Source organism: Bos mutus, chromosome 11 (genome assembly GCF_027580195.1).
Source record: "Bos mutus isolate GX-2022 chromosome 11, NWIPB_WYAK_1.1, whole genome shotgun sequence".
Lineage (NCBI taxonomy): Eukaryota > Metazoa > Chordata > Mammalia > Artiodactyla > Bovidae > Bos > Bos mutus.
The window spans coordinates 100,491,569-100,508,728 of NC_091627.1; the positions used below are offsets into that span (position 1 = coordinate 100,491,569).

Sequence of the window (17,160 nt, forward strand, 5' to 3'; positions counted from 1 at the left end):
AGACCATCTCCAAGAAAAAGAAATGCAAAAAGGCAAAATAGTGGTCTCAGGAGGCCTTACAAATAGCTAAGAAAAGAAGAGAAGCTAAAGGCAAAGGAGAAAAGGCAAGTTAGATCCATATGAATGCAGAGTTCCAAGGAATAGTAAGGAGAGATAAGCAATCCTTCTTAAGTGATCAATGCAAAGAAATAGATGCAAATAGAATGAGAAAGACTAGAGATCTCTTCAAGAAAATTAGAGATACCAAGGGAACATCTTCATGCAAAGATGGGCACAATAAAGGACAGAAATGGTATGGACTTAACAGAACCAGCATGTAATAAAAAGAGGTGGCAAGAATACACAGAAGTATACAAAAAAGATCTTAATGACCCAGATAACCATGATGATGTGACCACTCACCTAGAACCAGACATCCTGGAGTGCAATGTCAAGTGGGTCTTAGAAAGCATCACTATGAACAAAGCTAGTGGAAGTGATGGAATTCCAGTTGAGCTATTTCAAATTCTAAAAGATGATGCTGTGAAAGTGCTGCATTCAATATGCCAGCAAATTTGGAAAACTCAGCAGTGGCCACAGGACTGGAAAAGGTCATTTTTCATTCCAATCAATCCCAAAGAAAGGCAATGTCAAAGAATGCTCAAACTACTGCACAATTGCACTCAAATCACATGCTAGCAAAGTAGTACTCAAAATCATCCAAGTTTGGTTTCAACAGTATGTGAACCAAGAACTTCCAGATGTTCAAGCTGGTTTTAAAAAAGGCAGAGGAACCAGAGATCAAACGGCCAACATCTGCTGGATCATAGAAAAAGCAAGAGAATTTCAGAAAAACATATATTTCCGCTGGTAAAGAATCTGCCTGCAGTGCAAAAGGCCTGGGTTCAATCCCTGGGTTGGGAAGATCCTCTGGAGAAGGGAAAGGCTACCCATTCCAGTATTCTGGCCTAGAGAATTCACAGTCCATGGGGTCACAAAGAGAGACAACTGAGTGACTTTCACTTTCACTTTCTTCTTCATTGACTATGCTAAAGCCTTTCACTGTGTGGATCACAGCAAACTGTGGAAGAATATTCCCATTCTTGAAGAGATGGGAACACCAGACCACCTGACCTGCCTCCTGAGAAATCTGTATGCAGGTCAAGAAGCAACAATTAGAACTGGATAGCAAACGATGGACTGGTTCAAAATTGGGAAAGGAGTACATCAAGGCAGAGTACATCATGAGAAACATTGGGCTGGATGAAGCACAAGCTGGAATCAAGATTGCCGGGAGAGTTATCAATAACCTCAGATATGCAGATGACAGCATCCTTATGGAAGAAAGCAAAGAGGAACTAAAGAGCCTCTTGATGAAGGTGAGAGAGGAGAATGAAAAAGCTGGCTTAAAAATTAACATTCAGAAAACTAAGCTCATGGCATCTGGTCACATCACTTCATGGCAAATAGATGGGTAAACAGTGGAAACAGTGACAGACTTTATTTTCTTGGGCTCCAGAATCACTGCAGATGGTCACTGCAGGCATGAAATTAAAAGATGCTTCCTCCTTGGAAGTAAAACTATGATCAACCTAGACAGCATATTAAAAAGTAGAGACGTTACTTTGCCAACAATGGTCTGTCTAGTCAAAGCTATGGTTTTTCCAGTGATCATGTATGGATGTGAGAGTTGGACCATAAAGAAACTGAGGGCCGAAAAATTGATGCTTTTGAACTGTGGTGTTGGAGAAGACCCTTCAGAGTCCCTTGGACTGCAAGGAGATCCAACCAGTCCATCCTAAAGGAAATCAACCCTGATTATTCATTGTAAGGACTGATGCTGAAGCTGAAGCTCCAATACTTTGGCCACCTGATGTGAAGAGCTGACTCACTGGAAAAGACCCTGATGCTGGGAAAGATTGAAGGCAGGAGGAGAAGGGGGTGTCAGAGGATGCGATGGTTGGATGGCATCACCGACTCGATGGACATGAGCTTGAGTAAGCTCCAGGAATTGGTGATGGACAGGGAGGCCTGGTGTGCTGCAGACCGTGGGGTCTCAAAGAGTCCGACACGACTGAGGGACTGAACTGAACTGAAAGCACTCCAGAGCACCACAACTCCGGAGCCTGTTTGGTGCTAATGCTGAGCCCTCGTGCCCATGAGCCCGCATGCTGCCGTTGAGTCTGTGAGCCTCGTGCCCGTGCTCTGCCACAAGAGCAGCCACCACAATGGGAGGCCCTGGCACTGCGACAGAGTCTCCACTGCTCACCAAAACTAAAGAAAGGTTATGCAGCGAGAAAGACCCAGCACAGTCACAGAAGAAAAAATCAAAATGAGGTATCATTTCATTACAAGTTAACGAAAAAAAGTTGTACATAACAAGTATTGTTGAGGATGCGGAGAAATTGGAGCTCTTGTGCCCTGTTGGTGGGAGGGTAAAATGGTGTAACTGCTGTGCAAAACAGTGTGAAGTTTCCTCAAAAAGTTAAACTTAGGTTACCATGTGATTCAGCAATTCTACTTTTGGGTATGTGCCCCAGAGAAGTGAAAGTAGGGGACGGAAACAGTTATTTGAACATCCACGGTCGTAGAAGCGTTATTTACAATAGCGAAAAACTGGAAGTAACCCCACATTCATTGATAGATGATAGATAAACAAGGAGCCGTGTATACAGACAGTGGAGCATCATTCAGCTTTAGAAAGCAAGGAGATTCTCATGTAGGTCACACCATGGGCGAGCCTCAAAGACATCACACCGAGTGAAATAAGCCCATCACAAAATATGAATACTGTACGAGTCCACTTAGATGAGACACCTAGAGAAGACAATTGATAAGAGACAAAAAGCAGAAGGCTGGGGGCAGAGCAAATAGGAAGTTGGGGTTTAATGGGGACACGGCTTCAATTTGAGAGGATGAAATAGTGCTGGAGATGGACGGTGGTGATGGTTGCACAAAAACGGGGATGTACTTATGCTATTGCATTGTACGCTTAAATATAGCTAAAATGGGAAATTTTATGTTATATAGAATATACATTTTTTCCTAAAAGAAAGAGTACTTGATGATAATGGCCAAGTAACAAGGGGAATGCCATTTGGGAGAACTCTGGAGGAGTCCAGACCAGCAAAGAAATCGAAAGTGTTAGCCACTCAGTCGCGTCAGACTCTTTGCAACCCCATGGACCATAGCCCACTAGACTCCTCTGTCCATGGGATTCTTCAGGCAAGAAAATTGGAGTGGGTAAGCCATTCCCTTCTCCAGGGGATCTTCCTGACCCAGGGATCGAACCCAGGTCTCCTGCATTGCAGGCAGATTCTTTAGCATCTGAGCCGCCACGGAAGCCCAAAGTAGATATTTAAAGATACTATACAGGGACTTCCCTGGTGGTCCAGTGGTTAAGACTTCACCTTCCAAGGGAGGAGGTGCGGGTTTCATTGCTGGTCACGGGGCTAAGACCCCACATGCCTCCTAGTCAGAAAACCAAAACACAATACAGAAACAATACTCTAACACATTCAATACAGATGTTAAAAACGGTCTGCATGCAAAAAGTCTTTTTTAAAAAAGATACTATGGAGAAGTCCATTTATATTTTTAGAAGTGTTCTATCTCTACATGGGTCGTTTTATGGTAACAGGCACTGGGGATTCCAAAATTTCAGGGGCCTATGCGTGTGGGAGGCAGACTCTGACCTGCCCCAGAAGACGGAGTGTTAGGTCATGTCTGGAGGAGATGGACGGGGAGATGTGGACGGTATAAATTACTGGGTTGACCGAAAATGACAGTTTAGATGTTTCAGAGGAAAGAATTTCTGTTTTTGCCTAGTTTCCTGCATTTGAAACATCTCTGGAAAGTGATGTCACAATAAGTGTTTCCACTTATCTGGATCATTTAGAAAGAACAGTCCAAAACCAATACCAACATCCCGCACACCCCTCCAGGCAACAGAGAGCATCCAAGAGTTTAAAGGCAGTTTCCTTGCAGTGTACAGCTCCTGCCACCCCCGATGCCACCACCCCCACAATCATAGGGTTTTCATGGATATAGGTATGGGCCCCAGTCTTCAGAAATGCTCAGTAATCATCACTGTGCCTATTACTACTGGAGGAGGACACAGGAAGGACTCCAGGCAGGTAGCCCCCAGGGCATGAATGGAAGGCCCCTGCGTCTGGGCACAGCAGGCCTCATTAGCTAGCCCTGTTCCCGTGAACTTCTGACGCAAATGAAACCAGTGTTTATATGACCACGGTGTCTGCTTTATTTCAAAGGGCTTGGAACTATTTTCCAGTGGCTTTTCAAGGATTCACTCCTCCGGCTCCAGTAAACCTCTGTCCCTCATAATGAAATTGGCTCAGCACAGCTGCCCGGGTACTGGGGGTGGCAAGCAAAGAGCCCGGGGCGAGGAGAGAGAGAAGGCTCCATGTTTGGGAGGGAAGGAGGGCCCCACGTCTGCACAGGGTCCTAGTTCAGGGCCCATCCTCGGAACCGGAGAGCAACAAGCTCGTGTGGGGGAATCTGCCAGCATTGGGCGGCCAGCCGGAGCTGCACAGGAGCCCTGGGGAAGGGGGACAAGGCTCTGTAAGACTCCGTTGACCCGGGATGTTACCCCTTAGACATGCACAGATGGGAAGACGGCGATGAACTTGGCACGTAACGAATTATTTCCTTCAGGTCTTGTTCTCAGCCTGGAATGCTGACATGAAGTTTTCTCTCTTGACACAGGAAATGGAGGAAGAACAGCTGAGGGGAGGAGTCCTTTAGAAAGGTGTGGGCGCATGTGGATCCGCCCTGCAGTGCCCGACTCGCAGGTGTGTGGCTGGTCCAGGCAGATGAAACCCTGCAGCCTGAGACCACTCAGTGTGGCTCCATGCCCCACCCCTCCCCAACCTGGGCCACCTACTTGACTTGCCGTCCGGTCCTCCCGACCTCTGAGGGCTGCCTCGCGTCACAGGATCCGGGCATCATGGGCTGGATGGGCTGGCTCAGCAGTAGCCTTAGAGCCGAGGAGGACAGAAATGAGAAACTGATCAGTACCCAAGCTGTGGACCCGCCGGCCAATCCGCACCTGCCGAGCCTCACTGGACCCTTTCTGGCTGGCCCCACAGAATCCCAGCTGCTCTGTTCTGGAGGATCCTTGCTGCAGGAGGTCTCTTCCTCTGGCCATCGAGACCCTAGCCCTGTCCTGTCACTTCATGAGCTGAGGTCAACCGCAGAGTTGATTAACAAATGAGTCATTTCACAAAAGGGAAACAGACGCACAGACTTAGAGAACAAACTTACGATTGCCAGGGGGAAGGATGAGGGGATAGTTGGGGAATTGGGGATAGACATGTACACATGGCTATATTTAGGATAGATAACCAACAAGAACTTACTGTACAGCACAGGGAACTCTGCTCAGTGTTATGTGACAGCCTGGATGGGCAGGGAGTCTGGGGGAGAATGGACACATGTATATGTATGGCTGAGTCCCTTCACTGTCCACCTGAAACTATCACAACACTGTTAATCTGCTTTATGAAAAAAGTGAAAGTGTTAGCTGCTCAGTCATGTCTGATTCTTTGTGACCCCATGGGCTATAGCCTGCCAGGCTCCTCTGTCTCTGGAATTCTCCAGGCAAGAATACTGGAGTGGGTTGCCATTGCCTTCTCCAGGGATCGAAACTGGGTCTCCTGTATTGGCAGGCAGATTCTTCACTGGCTGAGCGACCAGGGACTCCAATACAAAATAAAAAGTTCAATTAAAAAAACTGCAGAGGATTTAGAGTCTGTTTGTCTAAACTCTGCCTCCATCTTCAGCAGAGAGCGGAGATGAACAGTGTAAAACTGTCTTGGGTATCTTTCCAAGGACAGAGTCTATACCTGAGCTGCCGGTCATGGCTGAAGTCCGGGCTGGGTTGGCCCTGGGGGGCCTCCTGGGAGGCGGAAGCTGGCGTGGTCAGGCTCAGAGCCAACGGGAGCGCAGTGGTGGTGCTGCTAAACTGGGGTGTCAGGCTGCTCCCCTGAATCATCTGTGAGCTTCTCAACGGCTTTGGACCCTGGAGCAACCATCGAAACAAGAAAGGTAAACCTTCAGCTCAACTCAGGTGTCACCTCCCCAGAACCTCTTTCTGTATCCGCTTAGGCCTTTCCGAACATTTAGGACCCACTGACCATCATTACGATGTTTTGGTGTTATGACTGGCTTTCCTGTTGGACTGCAAGCATCTCAAGAATTCTTTAAACCCTTTGGGATTTAAAGGACAGTGCCAGGCTTGGAGCAGGCAAGCCATTACTGAATCCATGATTGTTTTGTTATTTTGTTCCTAAGTCCTGTGTGACTCTTTGCAACCCCATGGACTGTAGGAGCCCCCCAAGCTCCTCCTCCTCTTGCCTGGGATTTCCCAGGCAAGAATGCTGCAGTGGGTTGCCATTCCCTTCTCCAGGGAATCTTCCTGACCCAGGGATCAAACCCATGTCTCCTGTATTGGCAGGTGGATTCTTTATTGCTGAGCCACCAGGGAAGCCCAAATTCATGATTATGTGTATAAATAAAAGAGGCTTCAGGAAAAGCTGTATCCAGCCTTCCAAACTGTGATGGTCTGGAAGCAGGGGCTCAGAACTTCTTGAATCCATTGGGTTCAAGTGCCACTGAGTGATGGGTGACCCTGTCAGACTGCAAGGTCACTGGTAGTAAGTGGTAATGACTGGGAGGGCAGGGCTTGAGAGGGAATCTTGGGCACCAGGAGGAGCATGGTGACTCTGCAGAAAGGGATGGTAAACAGAAGTGGATAACTGTTCTCACACGTGTGTGTGCATGCTAAGTCGCTTCAGTCGTGTCCAATCTGTGTGACCCTATGGACTGTAGCCTGCCAGGTTCCTCTGTCCATGGGATTTCCCAGGCAAGAATACTAGAGTGGGTTGCCATTTCCTCCTCCAGGTGATCTTCCTGACTCAGGGATCAAACCTATGTCTCGTATCTCCTGTACTGGCAGGTGGGTTCCTTACCACTAGCACCGCCTGGGAAGCCTGAAGCCAGGGGCGATGACGGACACAAGGACATGTGTGTGTCCCCACATGTGGGGATGTGTGGCTTTCAGCATGCACGGCAGAGACGGCCATTTCTACCTCTAGCCAAGCTCAGAATCAGAGCTGAACATTCCAGCTGCATGATACCTTTAAAGCACTTTAATATATTGATAAAACACAGAAGGGAACCAGTAGAACTTGGGACTTCAAAGTGACAAAGACAAGAAAAACCGCATCATGATTATCCAGCTCTGGTCATAGGAGAAGTAGATTTCTGGTTCGTGAAGACCATCTGCTGGTGACAGGGACTGAGCCTGGAGATGAGCACATTTACCTGGGTCGATATCACACTCGATTCTCTTAGCAGGTGCTGGTTTGTGACCTGGGCAGAGGCTATCTGCCCTGGAAGCTGCGGGCTGGCCACAAGCTGGGGACCTGGGCCGGACCTCTGCTGGAGCTGCTGCTGAGTCTCCGGCCGCTGGGCACTGCTGAAGCTCAGGGATCCATCTGGCTGCTGCAGAAACATCTGGAAGCACAACAGAAATGCCGTAAGGCTGTGATCACTGTCCTCACGGGCCCGCAACTTCTTCGTATGGCCTGCCTATCCCCGGCATAATGGCAGCTTTCTTACTCAGGCTGACCTGCCTGGGAAGGTTCACCCACTAGACGTGGAGACACCGAGCGCCTGGGAGGCCACCAGCAGAGCGCATGAGCCAGAGAGGGGCAGCCAGTGGCAGGGTGCCGACCTGGCCTGCAAGAAGGCTCCGGTCTAGTGACGGGGGTCTGACAGGGTGAAAGATGCTGAGACCCAGGTATGCCACTTGACATGCTCTTTTAGTCTGTACTGGTTTGTCACTTTCTTATTAGAAGGAGAAACGTCTTGTGAATGGAAGGAGTAGCACAATCACGGTGGCACAGGGTTGGTTGACTAGTGGTGGGGGGCACGTCGTCCTGGCAGTAGGACCTATGCCCGGGCTTGAATCTCTGACCAGTGACCATCATCTGTACCCATCCTATGGTTTGTATCATCTGTCCAGCTCCCAGCTGAGAGGGCAGTCCTGCCCTGGTTAACTAGGTGCCTCTGCATTTCCAGGATGGCAGGTAAGTCCAAAGGATGACATAACATCAAGTCCATGAACTTTAAAATGATGTTTAAGAAAAAGTTTTACAATCACCACACTAATCTCTATGTGCTATTTAATATGTCTCAGACATTCAATAAGCACAGCTATATCAGCCTGGTAGTTTTAGTGGCAAAGGTTTAAGAGAATTTGATCCAGTTCATAAAGAGTGTTTAAAAGGTTATAAGAACCTTGGTCTACTTTGTTTATAAATTTGGTATATCCAATAACAATTCCTTAAGGACTTCCCTGTTGGCCCAGTGGTAAAGAATCTGCCTGCTAATGCAGAGGACACAGGTTCGATCCCTGGTCTGGGAAGACGCCACTTGCCTCATTGTGTAACTAAGCTCGTGAGCCTCAATTACTGAGGCTAAAAGCCACACCTACTGAAACCCATGCACCTACAGCCTGTGTTCCACAAGAGAAGCCCCTGCAATGAGGAGCCTGCACAGCCCAACAAAGAGAAGCCCCCATTTGCCACAACTAGGGAAAGACTGCTTGAAGCAACAAAGCCCCAGAAAAGCCAGAAATAATACAGAAATAAATTTTTTTAAAAGAGAATTCCTTAAGGGCCCAGAAACATTTTACTTCTTAGGTTTATAAGTCCGCCTAGCCAAGAACACGAAATATCTGAAAGGTTAAGCTATATTAAATTTGTAAATTAATGGTTTTCATAATGAATGTTATTTACCATTTGTTAAGTTTATAAATTAATTGAATGTGAACACAAGTAAAAGCACTGATATTTTTGGCCACATCAGTAGATTTGTAAATAAAATGTAATCTGTGGATTGACTGTAAAGGTTTAAGAAAGAGAACTTTAGTAATTTCTATCATACTTTAAACTTAAGACCTGTGACTAGCTCTTTTTAAAAAAAGTTCCTCTTGAGCATTAAAAACTGGTATTATCTGTATCGTGGGCTTTCCTGGTGGCCCAGATGGTAAAGAATCTGCCTGGAATGCAGGAGACCTGGGTTCAGTCCCTGGCTCGGGAAGATCCCCTGGAGGAGGGCATGGCAACCCACTCCAGTATTCTGGCCTGGAGAATCTCATGAACAGAGGAGCCTGGAGGGCTATAGTCCATGGGGTCACATAGAGTCGGACATGACTGAGCAACCAACACTTTCACTTCCATTATCTGTATCAGATTCTTGACAAGCAGTATCCCACTCCACTTTAGATCCTTAGCTCTGAGGGCTGAAAGACTCTCCCCCTTGATCGTCTGGAACTTTACCCCGAATACCTGCATTCAGGGTGGCATAACCTCACACCCAGTATGGAACTGACATGCTGACACATGCTGAGTGACAGAGTTGTTTTGGAATCACGCCAGGCAGGTGCTTAATCAGTTAGTTCCAGCATCTCCTCCATAGGGTGTGTCAAGCCCTGAGCAAGATGACCATCTAATGCCCTTCCAGCCATACCACCAGGCAGGTCTTCCCACTTTCCTTCCTGCCCCAACCCACCAGAAAAACCTGCAATTTTGACTGAAGGCTCTTTGTCACTTTAGAATTTAAGAAGAATTTTCTGGGTCTCCATCCTCTCAGATCCAATACCCGAATGTTCAGAATTAGTGCTTTACACAACCTCAGCGAGCTGGCTTATTCATAGCACACAAGGTAATTTACATTTCAGCAAAAACCCAGTATTCAAACTAAATAACAAATATTTTTTCTGGTGGGATACAATTTACCTTCTGATTAAAGTTCAGACAAATGCAACCTTTATTTATGATAGGCAGTATCATCTAGCTTAAATCCAACAGACTTCAGTTCAAATTCCAACCCCCCCACGTACTACTGGTATGAACTTGGGCAATTTTCAAAAACTTCAAATTGACTGTTAGTTTCCTCATTAATAAAACAGTAACATTAACACAATATACCTCATAAAAGATTTAATGGGACTTATGTTGAGGCATAATCCTAGGTGCTCAATAAATGTTAGAGAATAACAATATTTAAAATAAAAAAGAAGTTCCTTTTGCTCCTTTGCCTCTTGAGGCATATAAAAACTATCTGAGGACCTCCTTGGTGGTCCAGTGAGTAAGAATCTGCCTGGCAATGCAGGGAACACAGGTTTGATCCCTGGTCAGGGAAGATCCCACATGCCATGGGGCAACTAAGCCCATGCACCACAGCTACTGAGCCCTGGCACCCGAGGGCCCATGCTCTGCAGCAAGAGCAGCCACCACAGTGAGAAGCCTGTGCACTGCAACTGGAGAGTGGCCTGAGCACAGCGATGAAGACACAGCTCAAAAAAAGAAAAGAAAAAAAACTCAGAAGTGAATGAATAGAATAAATAAATGAACAAACAAATAGATCAAGGTTTGCTCAAAGAAGGGAGACTGTTTATGCTTGTATAAAGGCAGAGACTGCTGGGTCTGCTACTCTGTCCCATTGATGTATGTTCTCTGAGGGCAGAAACCTTATTCTATTTATTCCTGTGTCCCCACAGCACCTAACCAATTGCCTGCAACATACTGGGTGTCTGCGAGATAGATGACTGGATGGAAGAGTGGAGGGATGGGTGGGTGGTGTGTGGATGGATGGGGGGACAGATGGTGGATGAACGGATAGATGTGTGGACAGAGGGATGGAAGGAAGGGTGGAAGGATGGACGGATAGAAAGACGGATGAAAGAACCAATCAGAGAACACATCTGCCATTGCCACAGGTGTTCTTTTTTCTTGGCGTTGCCAGTAGAGGGCATGAGTGCTCTCAAAAATAAATTAAGAAGTGACCTCCCAAGGATGCAGGGGTGACAGCTTTTCAGCTGAACAGCTCTCTATGTAGCGCCCTTCATGATCCCATCTAGGTGCAAACACCACACCCTGAAAATGTCTCCCTCATAACCCAATCTTTTCTGGAAAAAAAAATATACTTAGCAAGCATCTCAGGCCCACATAGTCTCAATGAAGCTCCAAGCCAATGGGATAGGTAGGAAAAAGTCCACTGAAGTTGGGAATAATGAACCTGGGGGGAGTGGGGAAGGGGTAGGATGTGCTACTGTGCATGTCCACGCCCCTGCTTTAGTGACAGTAAAGGAGAATTGTATGGCTTAAGAAGATGACTTCTTAACAGTACTCTGGAGTCAGTTTTATAGAAAGCCTGAGGAAAATTTTCCCTAATTCAAGTGGGCAAAGTCATCTGAAAAAAAAAAAAAAACACAAACTTTAATTTTCCACCAAACGAATCCTACTGCTCACATGTGGTTTTCATTGTTCTTATATGCTTAGCTTTACAAAGACTTATTATTACAGGACATTTCAGAAGTACAGAAAATAGATACTGTATAATGAAACCCCATATATCAATGCTAGGCTTCAGCAATTATCCACCTTTTGCTCTTATTTAATCTATCCTCCCACATTTTTTGGGAAGATTGGAGTAATTTTTACTTGCTTATCTTTTATGCTTGACTCACTTATTGTTTTTTTTAAACATCGCATTTTGGCTGAACATTTCGGAAAGTATCTCTTTAAATCCTTAAATGTGTAAAAATACATGAAAAAAGACTCTTTGAGGACTCGTTCTCTGGTTTGACTGTGGATTTCCAAGCTCATTGGAAAATTCCACTGCAGAGATAAGGTCAAGGGAAGAAACCAGCGGAATAACACGTGGAGCCCTGGTGCCCACGTCATAGCTCACAAAGATCAGATGCTAGACCTTGGGGGTCAACAAAATGCACTGTCAGGAGGAAGAAAAATAATAATGCTTCATACCAGAGAGCAAAAGAGATAGCCTTGTGTCTCTGTCACTTCAGAGTTCAGCTTGGGCTCTGAGGCGGATCTTCATCCGCCCACCTTGCTTTTAGCAGTTTCTGGCTTAGTGCCCCCTTCCTGGTAATGTAAAAATTCCATTCAAGTCATTAGAGTCAGGAATTCTAGTCACCGGACCCTGGATTGATGAGGATCAAGATCAAGGCACTTTGATGACCCCTTGTGTCGTCACATAAATGTTGCAGTATTGTCCCTTGGCAACTCGGGGATGTCACTCAGGAGGTTGAGGGAGCACAGGGCTGTGGGCGGGGCGAAGGGTTATAGGCAGAGCACAGGGCTGTGGGCGGGGCGAAGGGTTATAGGCGGAGCACAGGGCTGTGGGCGGGGCGAAGGGTTGTGGGCGTGGTGGCCGGTCCAGAGGCACCGAGCAGGTGCACCTCACTGGCTCCTCTGCCATAGGGGACCGGAGGGGCCAGGACGGGCAGAGAGGGCAGCCCCAGGTTTAGAGCATATGTAAAGCCCACCAGGAACATCTGTAGGGACCCAGGGAGGCAGGATGGCTGGCTCTAGGAGTCTCCAGGCTGCTCAGCACCTTTGTACTATCCTGTGTTCATCTCAGTTCAAGGTGTTCTTCTGTCCACAGGAGAGGTTGCGTGGATGGTGGGGGTGTGGGGGGTGGAGTGGACGGCAGGGTCAGCACCCTAGCCATTTCCCTCAGGGGTCTCTTCTGCTTCCATCTGTTCCCCCTTAGGTGGGTGCCAAGGCTTACCTCACTCAGGGCAGACTCCAAGGTTGGCTACATTTACAATCAAAGGCTGGGCCCAAAGAATGTGCTTTGGAAGAAAAACAGTCCTGGACTGATTTAAATGAAACTTGGTAAAAATAATTTAACCTTGAAAGAGATCCAATATATAAAGATTTTCCCTCCATAAAGGAATCTCTCGATAGGATTCAAAGAAGTGACATCTGGGGCTGGGGTGGGGTGGGGTCCTATTAAAAGCAGCTGCTTTCAGAGGACACCCCAATTGCCATGCTGCAATGGGGGTGGCCTGGGGGTGCCAGAGTGCTGACCTCCAGTCTCTGGCTCCCGGGCCGCCCCTCTGCAGGGGGCAATGGGCACAGATTCGTGTCTCCCTGCATTCATGCTTTGGATGAGAGCAAATAGCAGACCATCTCTTTGTCAGCAGCCTGGGGGGTGCCCGGAAAGCAGTTACAAAGGTGCTGGGGAGTTTAAAATTCCATGGGAGAGAGGCTGGTGTCTGTGCAGGGTGACTAACCACCAAACACATAAAACAAAATGCAGGCGACACAGGAAATGTGTGTCCAACAGAGTGAGGGGTGAGTGAAAAGGCTGTCATGTGAATTTTACGTTTGGCCTGGAGCCGGGGATGGTGGAGGTGGGGTTCATTACTTGCAGTTCACTGGTAGAGGTTTCAGTTTGTCCAGGAGGCAGGGCACAGTAAGGCAGCCTAGTGAGCCTTGGAGGGAGTCTTGGCTGCCCTAAAAGGGTGGATTAGGATGCATCACACAGCGGTGGGGAGCACAGAGCCCAGGGGACCGCTGGCCCGGTAAGGGGCATCACCTGGACGTTGGAGTCCTGAACCAGGCAGAGCTGCTCCTGGATCTTGTGGAGTTCTTCCTGCTGCCACCGGATGTTGGCTTGCAGGATGCGTGTCCGCTGCTCCAGCTGGTCTTTGATGGTCTGGAACATGCTGAGCTGTGCTGAAAACTTGAAGGTGGGGTCAAGACACAGAACCCAGTGAGAGTGCTATTTCAGCCATGCAGACGGATATTGCTGTTGCTCTGAGTGGCCCTGTGCACTTTCACTTTCAGGGCCTTCCCCTCCCTTTGCAGCACCCCTGAGCCACTGCTGCAACGAGTGACCCACTGCTGGGGAGCTTGCCCATGAGCAGGGGTTCTGGATAAGGGTGGGGGTGGCCCAGGGACTCCCCTGTTAGCTTTTCTCAGGCCCATGGGGACCTGCAGGTCTAATTCATTGCACTCTAATCTGGGAGGGCCAGCTTTGGGATTCATCTGGAATGTGAATATACACATACATATATGGGGTTCCCAGGTGGCACTAGTGGTAAAGAACCCGCCTGCCAATGCAGGAGACATAAGAGACGCAGGTTTGATCCCTGGGTTGTGAAGATCCCCTGGACTAGGAAATGGCAACCTGTTCCAGTATTCTTGCCTGGAGAATTCCATGGACAGAGGAGCCTGGCAGGCTACAGTCCATAGGACTGCAAAGAGTTGGACACAACTGAAGCGACTTAGCATGAACGCACATATAAGTGAATTGCTTTGTTGCATATCAGAAATTAACACATTGTAAATCAACTGCACTGCAGTAAAAAATATTGGTAAAAAAATCTGCTGCTAAACATTTGTTTAAAAATATCTGCTCTATACCAACGGTATCACAAAAATCTCACTCAGAAACCTCACTGATCAAAACACCAAGCTAGGATTTTGAAAAAGAATTCGATCGAGAAAGAAAAGTTTGGCAAAACTAATACAATTATGTAAAGTTTAAAAATAAAATAAAATTCAAAAAAAAAACCAAAGAAAAGAAAAGTTCTATCAGGTATTCAGTTAAGGTAACAGAAGACGAAAGCTCCTGTGCCGGGTTCCCTAAAGTCTGGAGACTGTGCAGGCTATGACACCATGTTCAGAGAGGATGCTGTGGACGGCCCCTTGGCTCCCAAGGGAAACAGAGGGGGCTGGAGGCAGTCATCGGTGAGGGCCCAGCATCAAATTTCATGAGTGTTAATTACTTCCAGTATTATTCTTATTTTCCTAAGGCATTCCAGGAACCCCCAAACATGAATCTCTTGTTATATTCTTTCTTTAAAGCTTATTTACTTTTAATTGGAGGATAATTGCTTTACAATGGTGTGTTGATTTCTGCCGTACATCAGCATGAATCACCATAGGTACACACATGTTCCCTCCTGCCCTGAACCTCCCTCCCACTGGCTACCCCATCCCACCCCTCTAGTTTGTCACGGGCGCCGGGTTGAGCTCCCTGCGTCACACAGCAAATTCCCACTGGCTGTCTAGTTTACATATGCTAGTGTGTATATTTCCAGCCTACGCTTTCAATTCGTCCCACTCTCTCGTCCTGCTGTGTCCACAAGCCCATTCGCTACATCCGTGTCTCCACTGCATCCCTGCAAACAGGTTCACTGTACCGTTCTTCTGGATTCCATAGATATACGTTAACAGGCAATATTTGCTTTTCTCTTTCTGAATTACTTCACTCTGTATAACAGTCTCCAGTCTTGGTATATTCTAGATCATGGCCTTTTTGATAAAGAGTTTTATCCCAACTTAGAGACACGTTGGCAACCATGAAGCAAAACCATCACTTACCCAGATAGCCAATTTCCTAGAGTTTGGATTTTATTTTATATTTCCCCTTTTAGTGATAACATCAGTGAGGGGAAAGAGAAAACTGCAGAATCGCATTTTTCACATGAGTAGGCATGAGAAAAACTGTCTGACATGAAAGGACAACATTATGCAAGAACCTCTTAAAGAATACAGCTATTAAGTATAATACGCCTAAGAGACTAAGAACTGTTAGCGTTAATTAAAATGAGGTTCAATATACAAAAAATTAGAATTCCAAAAGGACCTTCATCACACCATGACTTATAAAACAAAGACATTCTTTCCTATGGAAGACCCACAAGTTGAAGGAATTCTCATTTCAAAGGCCTGTGGATAAAAGAAGTTACTTCCTACCAAATGTGCCTTGGGAATTTGAAGAATAAAAAAATAATTCTTTTTTTTCCTAATGAGGATGAATAGAGATCATGTTAGTCAATTCTGGATGTGTTGGTTTTATATCCTTACTTAAGTCTAACTCTAGCAAGGGGCCCATGCTAGCGTGTGTCTTTCTTATTCCAGGAAAACAGACGAGGCCGCTGTTAATGGGACAGGCATATGTTCTGAAAAGATATTCATCAGTGGTGCCAGACTGGCAGCAAGACAGACTCTACATTTTGGCAAGAGTATGGCCAGGGGCACCCTCCCTCTCTCCCCCAGGACCCCCTTGTGGCCAGGGAGGGGGCAAAATTCAATATCCCATCAAAGAATTGAAATCTGAGGTCTGACCAGTCAGCTCAACTGTTCTTGGAGTTCCAAAGGCAGAATATATACATATATATATATATATATATATATATATATATACCTTTTTTTTTTTTTTTTTTTACTGGTTCTGTAAAAACACACACTGCGTGGTGGCTTCTCTGTTCATATGAGCATCTCTCCCTTCAACTTTGAGTTCAAAAGCAAGGGCCCTGTTACAAGTATCCTTGCCTCCTTCACACTCACTCCCTGACTGACCCAAATAGTAACTCATTGACTGTTGTTGAAACAAAACAGGAATTACTCTGCAAAGCCCTGGTCCTTTATTTATTTATTTATTTTTAATGTGGTATTTATAGTACTGGACTCAGAGCTTTTAAATCCTTGTAGAGTCTTTCTATGACATTTGTCCTAACTCAGACCTTCTCTAAAATATTGTGGCCAATCAGGAGTCATGAAAAATGAGAGGAACACAGAAAAGTGGCCGAGGGATGAAGCAAGATTGTCGACAGGATTGGGAGAGAGATGCGGGGGAGATCAATGGGAGGACGGATGGAGATGAGGGCAGTGGGGAGGGGGCAAGGGAAGGGGCAGACCCACAACTCAACACACCCCGCCTACACGTGGGGAGGAAGAGTTTCATGTTGGGGGCCTTGGTCTGGATGTGTACCCACATCCTCCAGTGGATTTCAGCATCCTGTCTCAAGGAAGTGCCTCTCTGGGTCTCCCTTGCCCTGAGTCCCAGACTTACCTGTGACACGGGGGCAGGTGGGCTCTGCAAGATGGTCTGAGGCAGGAGCTGCTGTGTGAGGTCACAGGACGCCGGGGCTGGCAGGGGGGCCTTGGGGAGAGAGGGAGGGTGGCTTTGATACATATAAGCTTCTGGGCTATTACAGAAGGGATGGGGCGCCGTCTCTCAGCCAGCTGGGCTCTCTGGCTTCAAGGAGGCCCTCTGCCCTGGAGTGGATCGCTCACTTCTGGCAGGTATGTGTTCCTCTGAAAAGGTGGGGTCACAGGCTATTACCCTTGCAGGGAATGGAGTCAGAGCTGACACACAGCTGGTGACGGGTGGGGGACCCTGGGACCACTCAGGCCCGACATTCCCACCATGGTGCACTCTGCAGAATCACTACCACCAGCCGGAGCTGGGCATTGCCACCCCACCCCACCTTCCCTCCTGTTCGAGGCTCCATTCTTGGTGGATTTGGCTGGTCTTTCCCTAAACTGATAC

At 47.0% G+C, this 17,160-nt stretch overlaps 1 protein-coding gene across 3 annotated transcripts in view; it reads right to left on the minus strand.

The window, feature by feature from the left end:
* The window catches only part of NPAS2 (neuronal PAS domain protein 2), a 199,085-nt gene that overhangs the window by 8,670 nt on the left and 173,255 nt on the right, over positions 1-17,160 (minus strand). For all 3 annotated transcript variants that reach the window (XM_070379952.1, XM_070379950.1, XM_070379949.1), the window contains exons 15-19: positions 16,681-16,770; positions 13,414-13,560; positions 7,324-7,515; positions 5,844-6,019; positions 4,883-4,975 (exon numbers count right to left, since the gene is read on the minus strand). In XM_070379952.1, the coding sequence (XP_070236053.1) occupies positions 4,883-4,975; positions 5,844-6,019; positions 7,324-7,515; positions 13,414-13,560; positions 16,681-16,770 (698 nt within the window). The remainder of the gene's footprint in view (positions 1-4,882; positions 4,976-5,843; positions 6,020-7,323; positions 7,516-13,413; positions 13,561-16,680; positions 16,771-17,160) is intronic.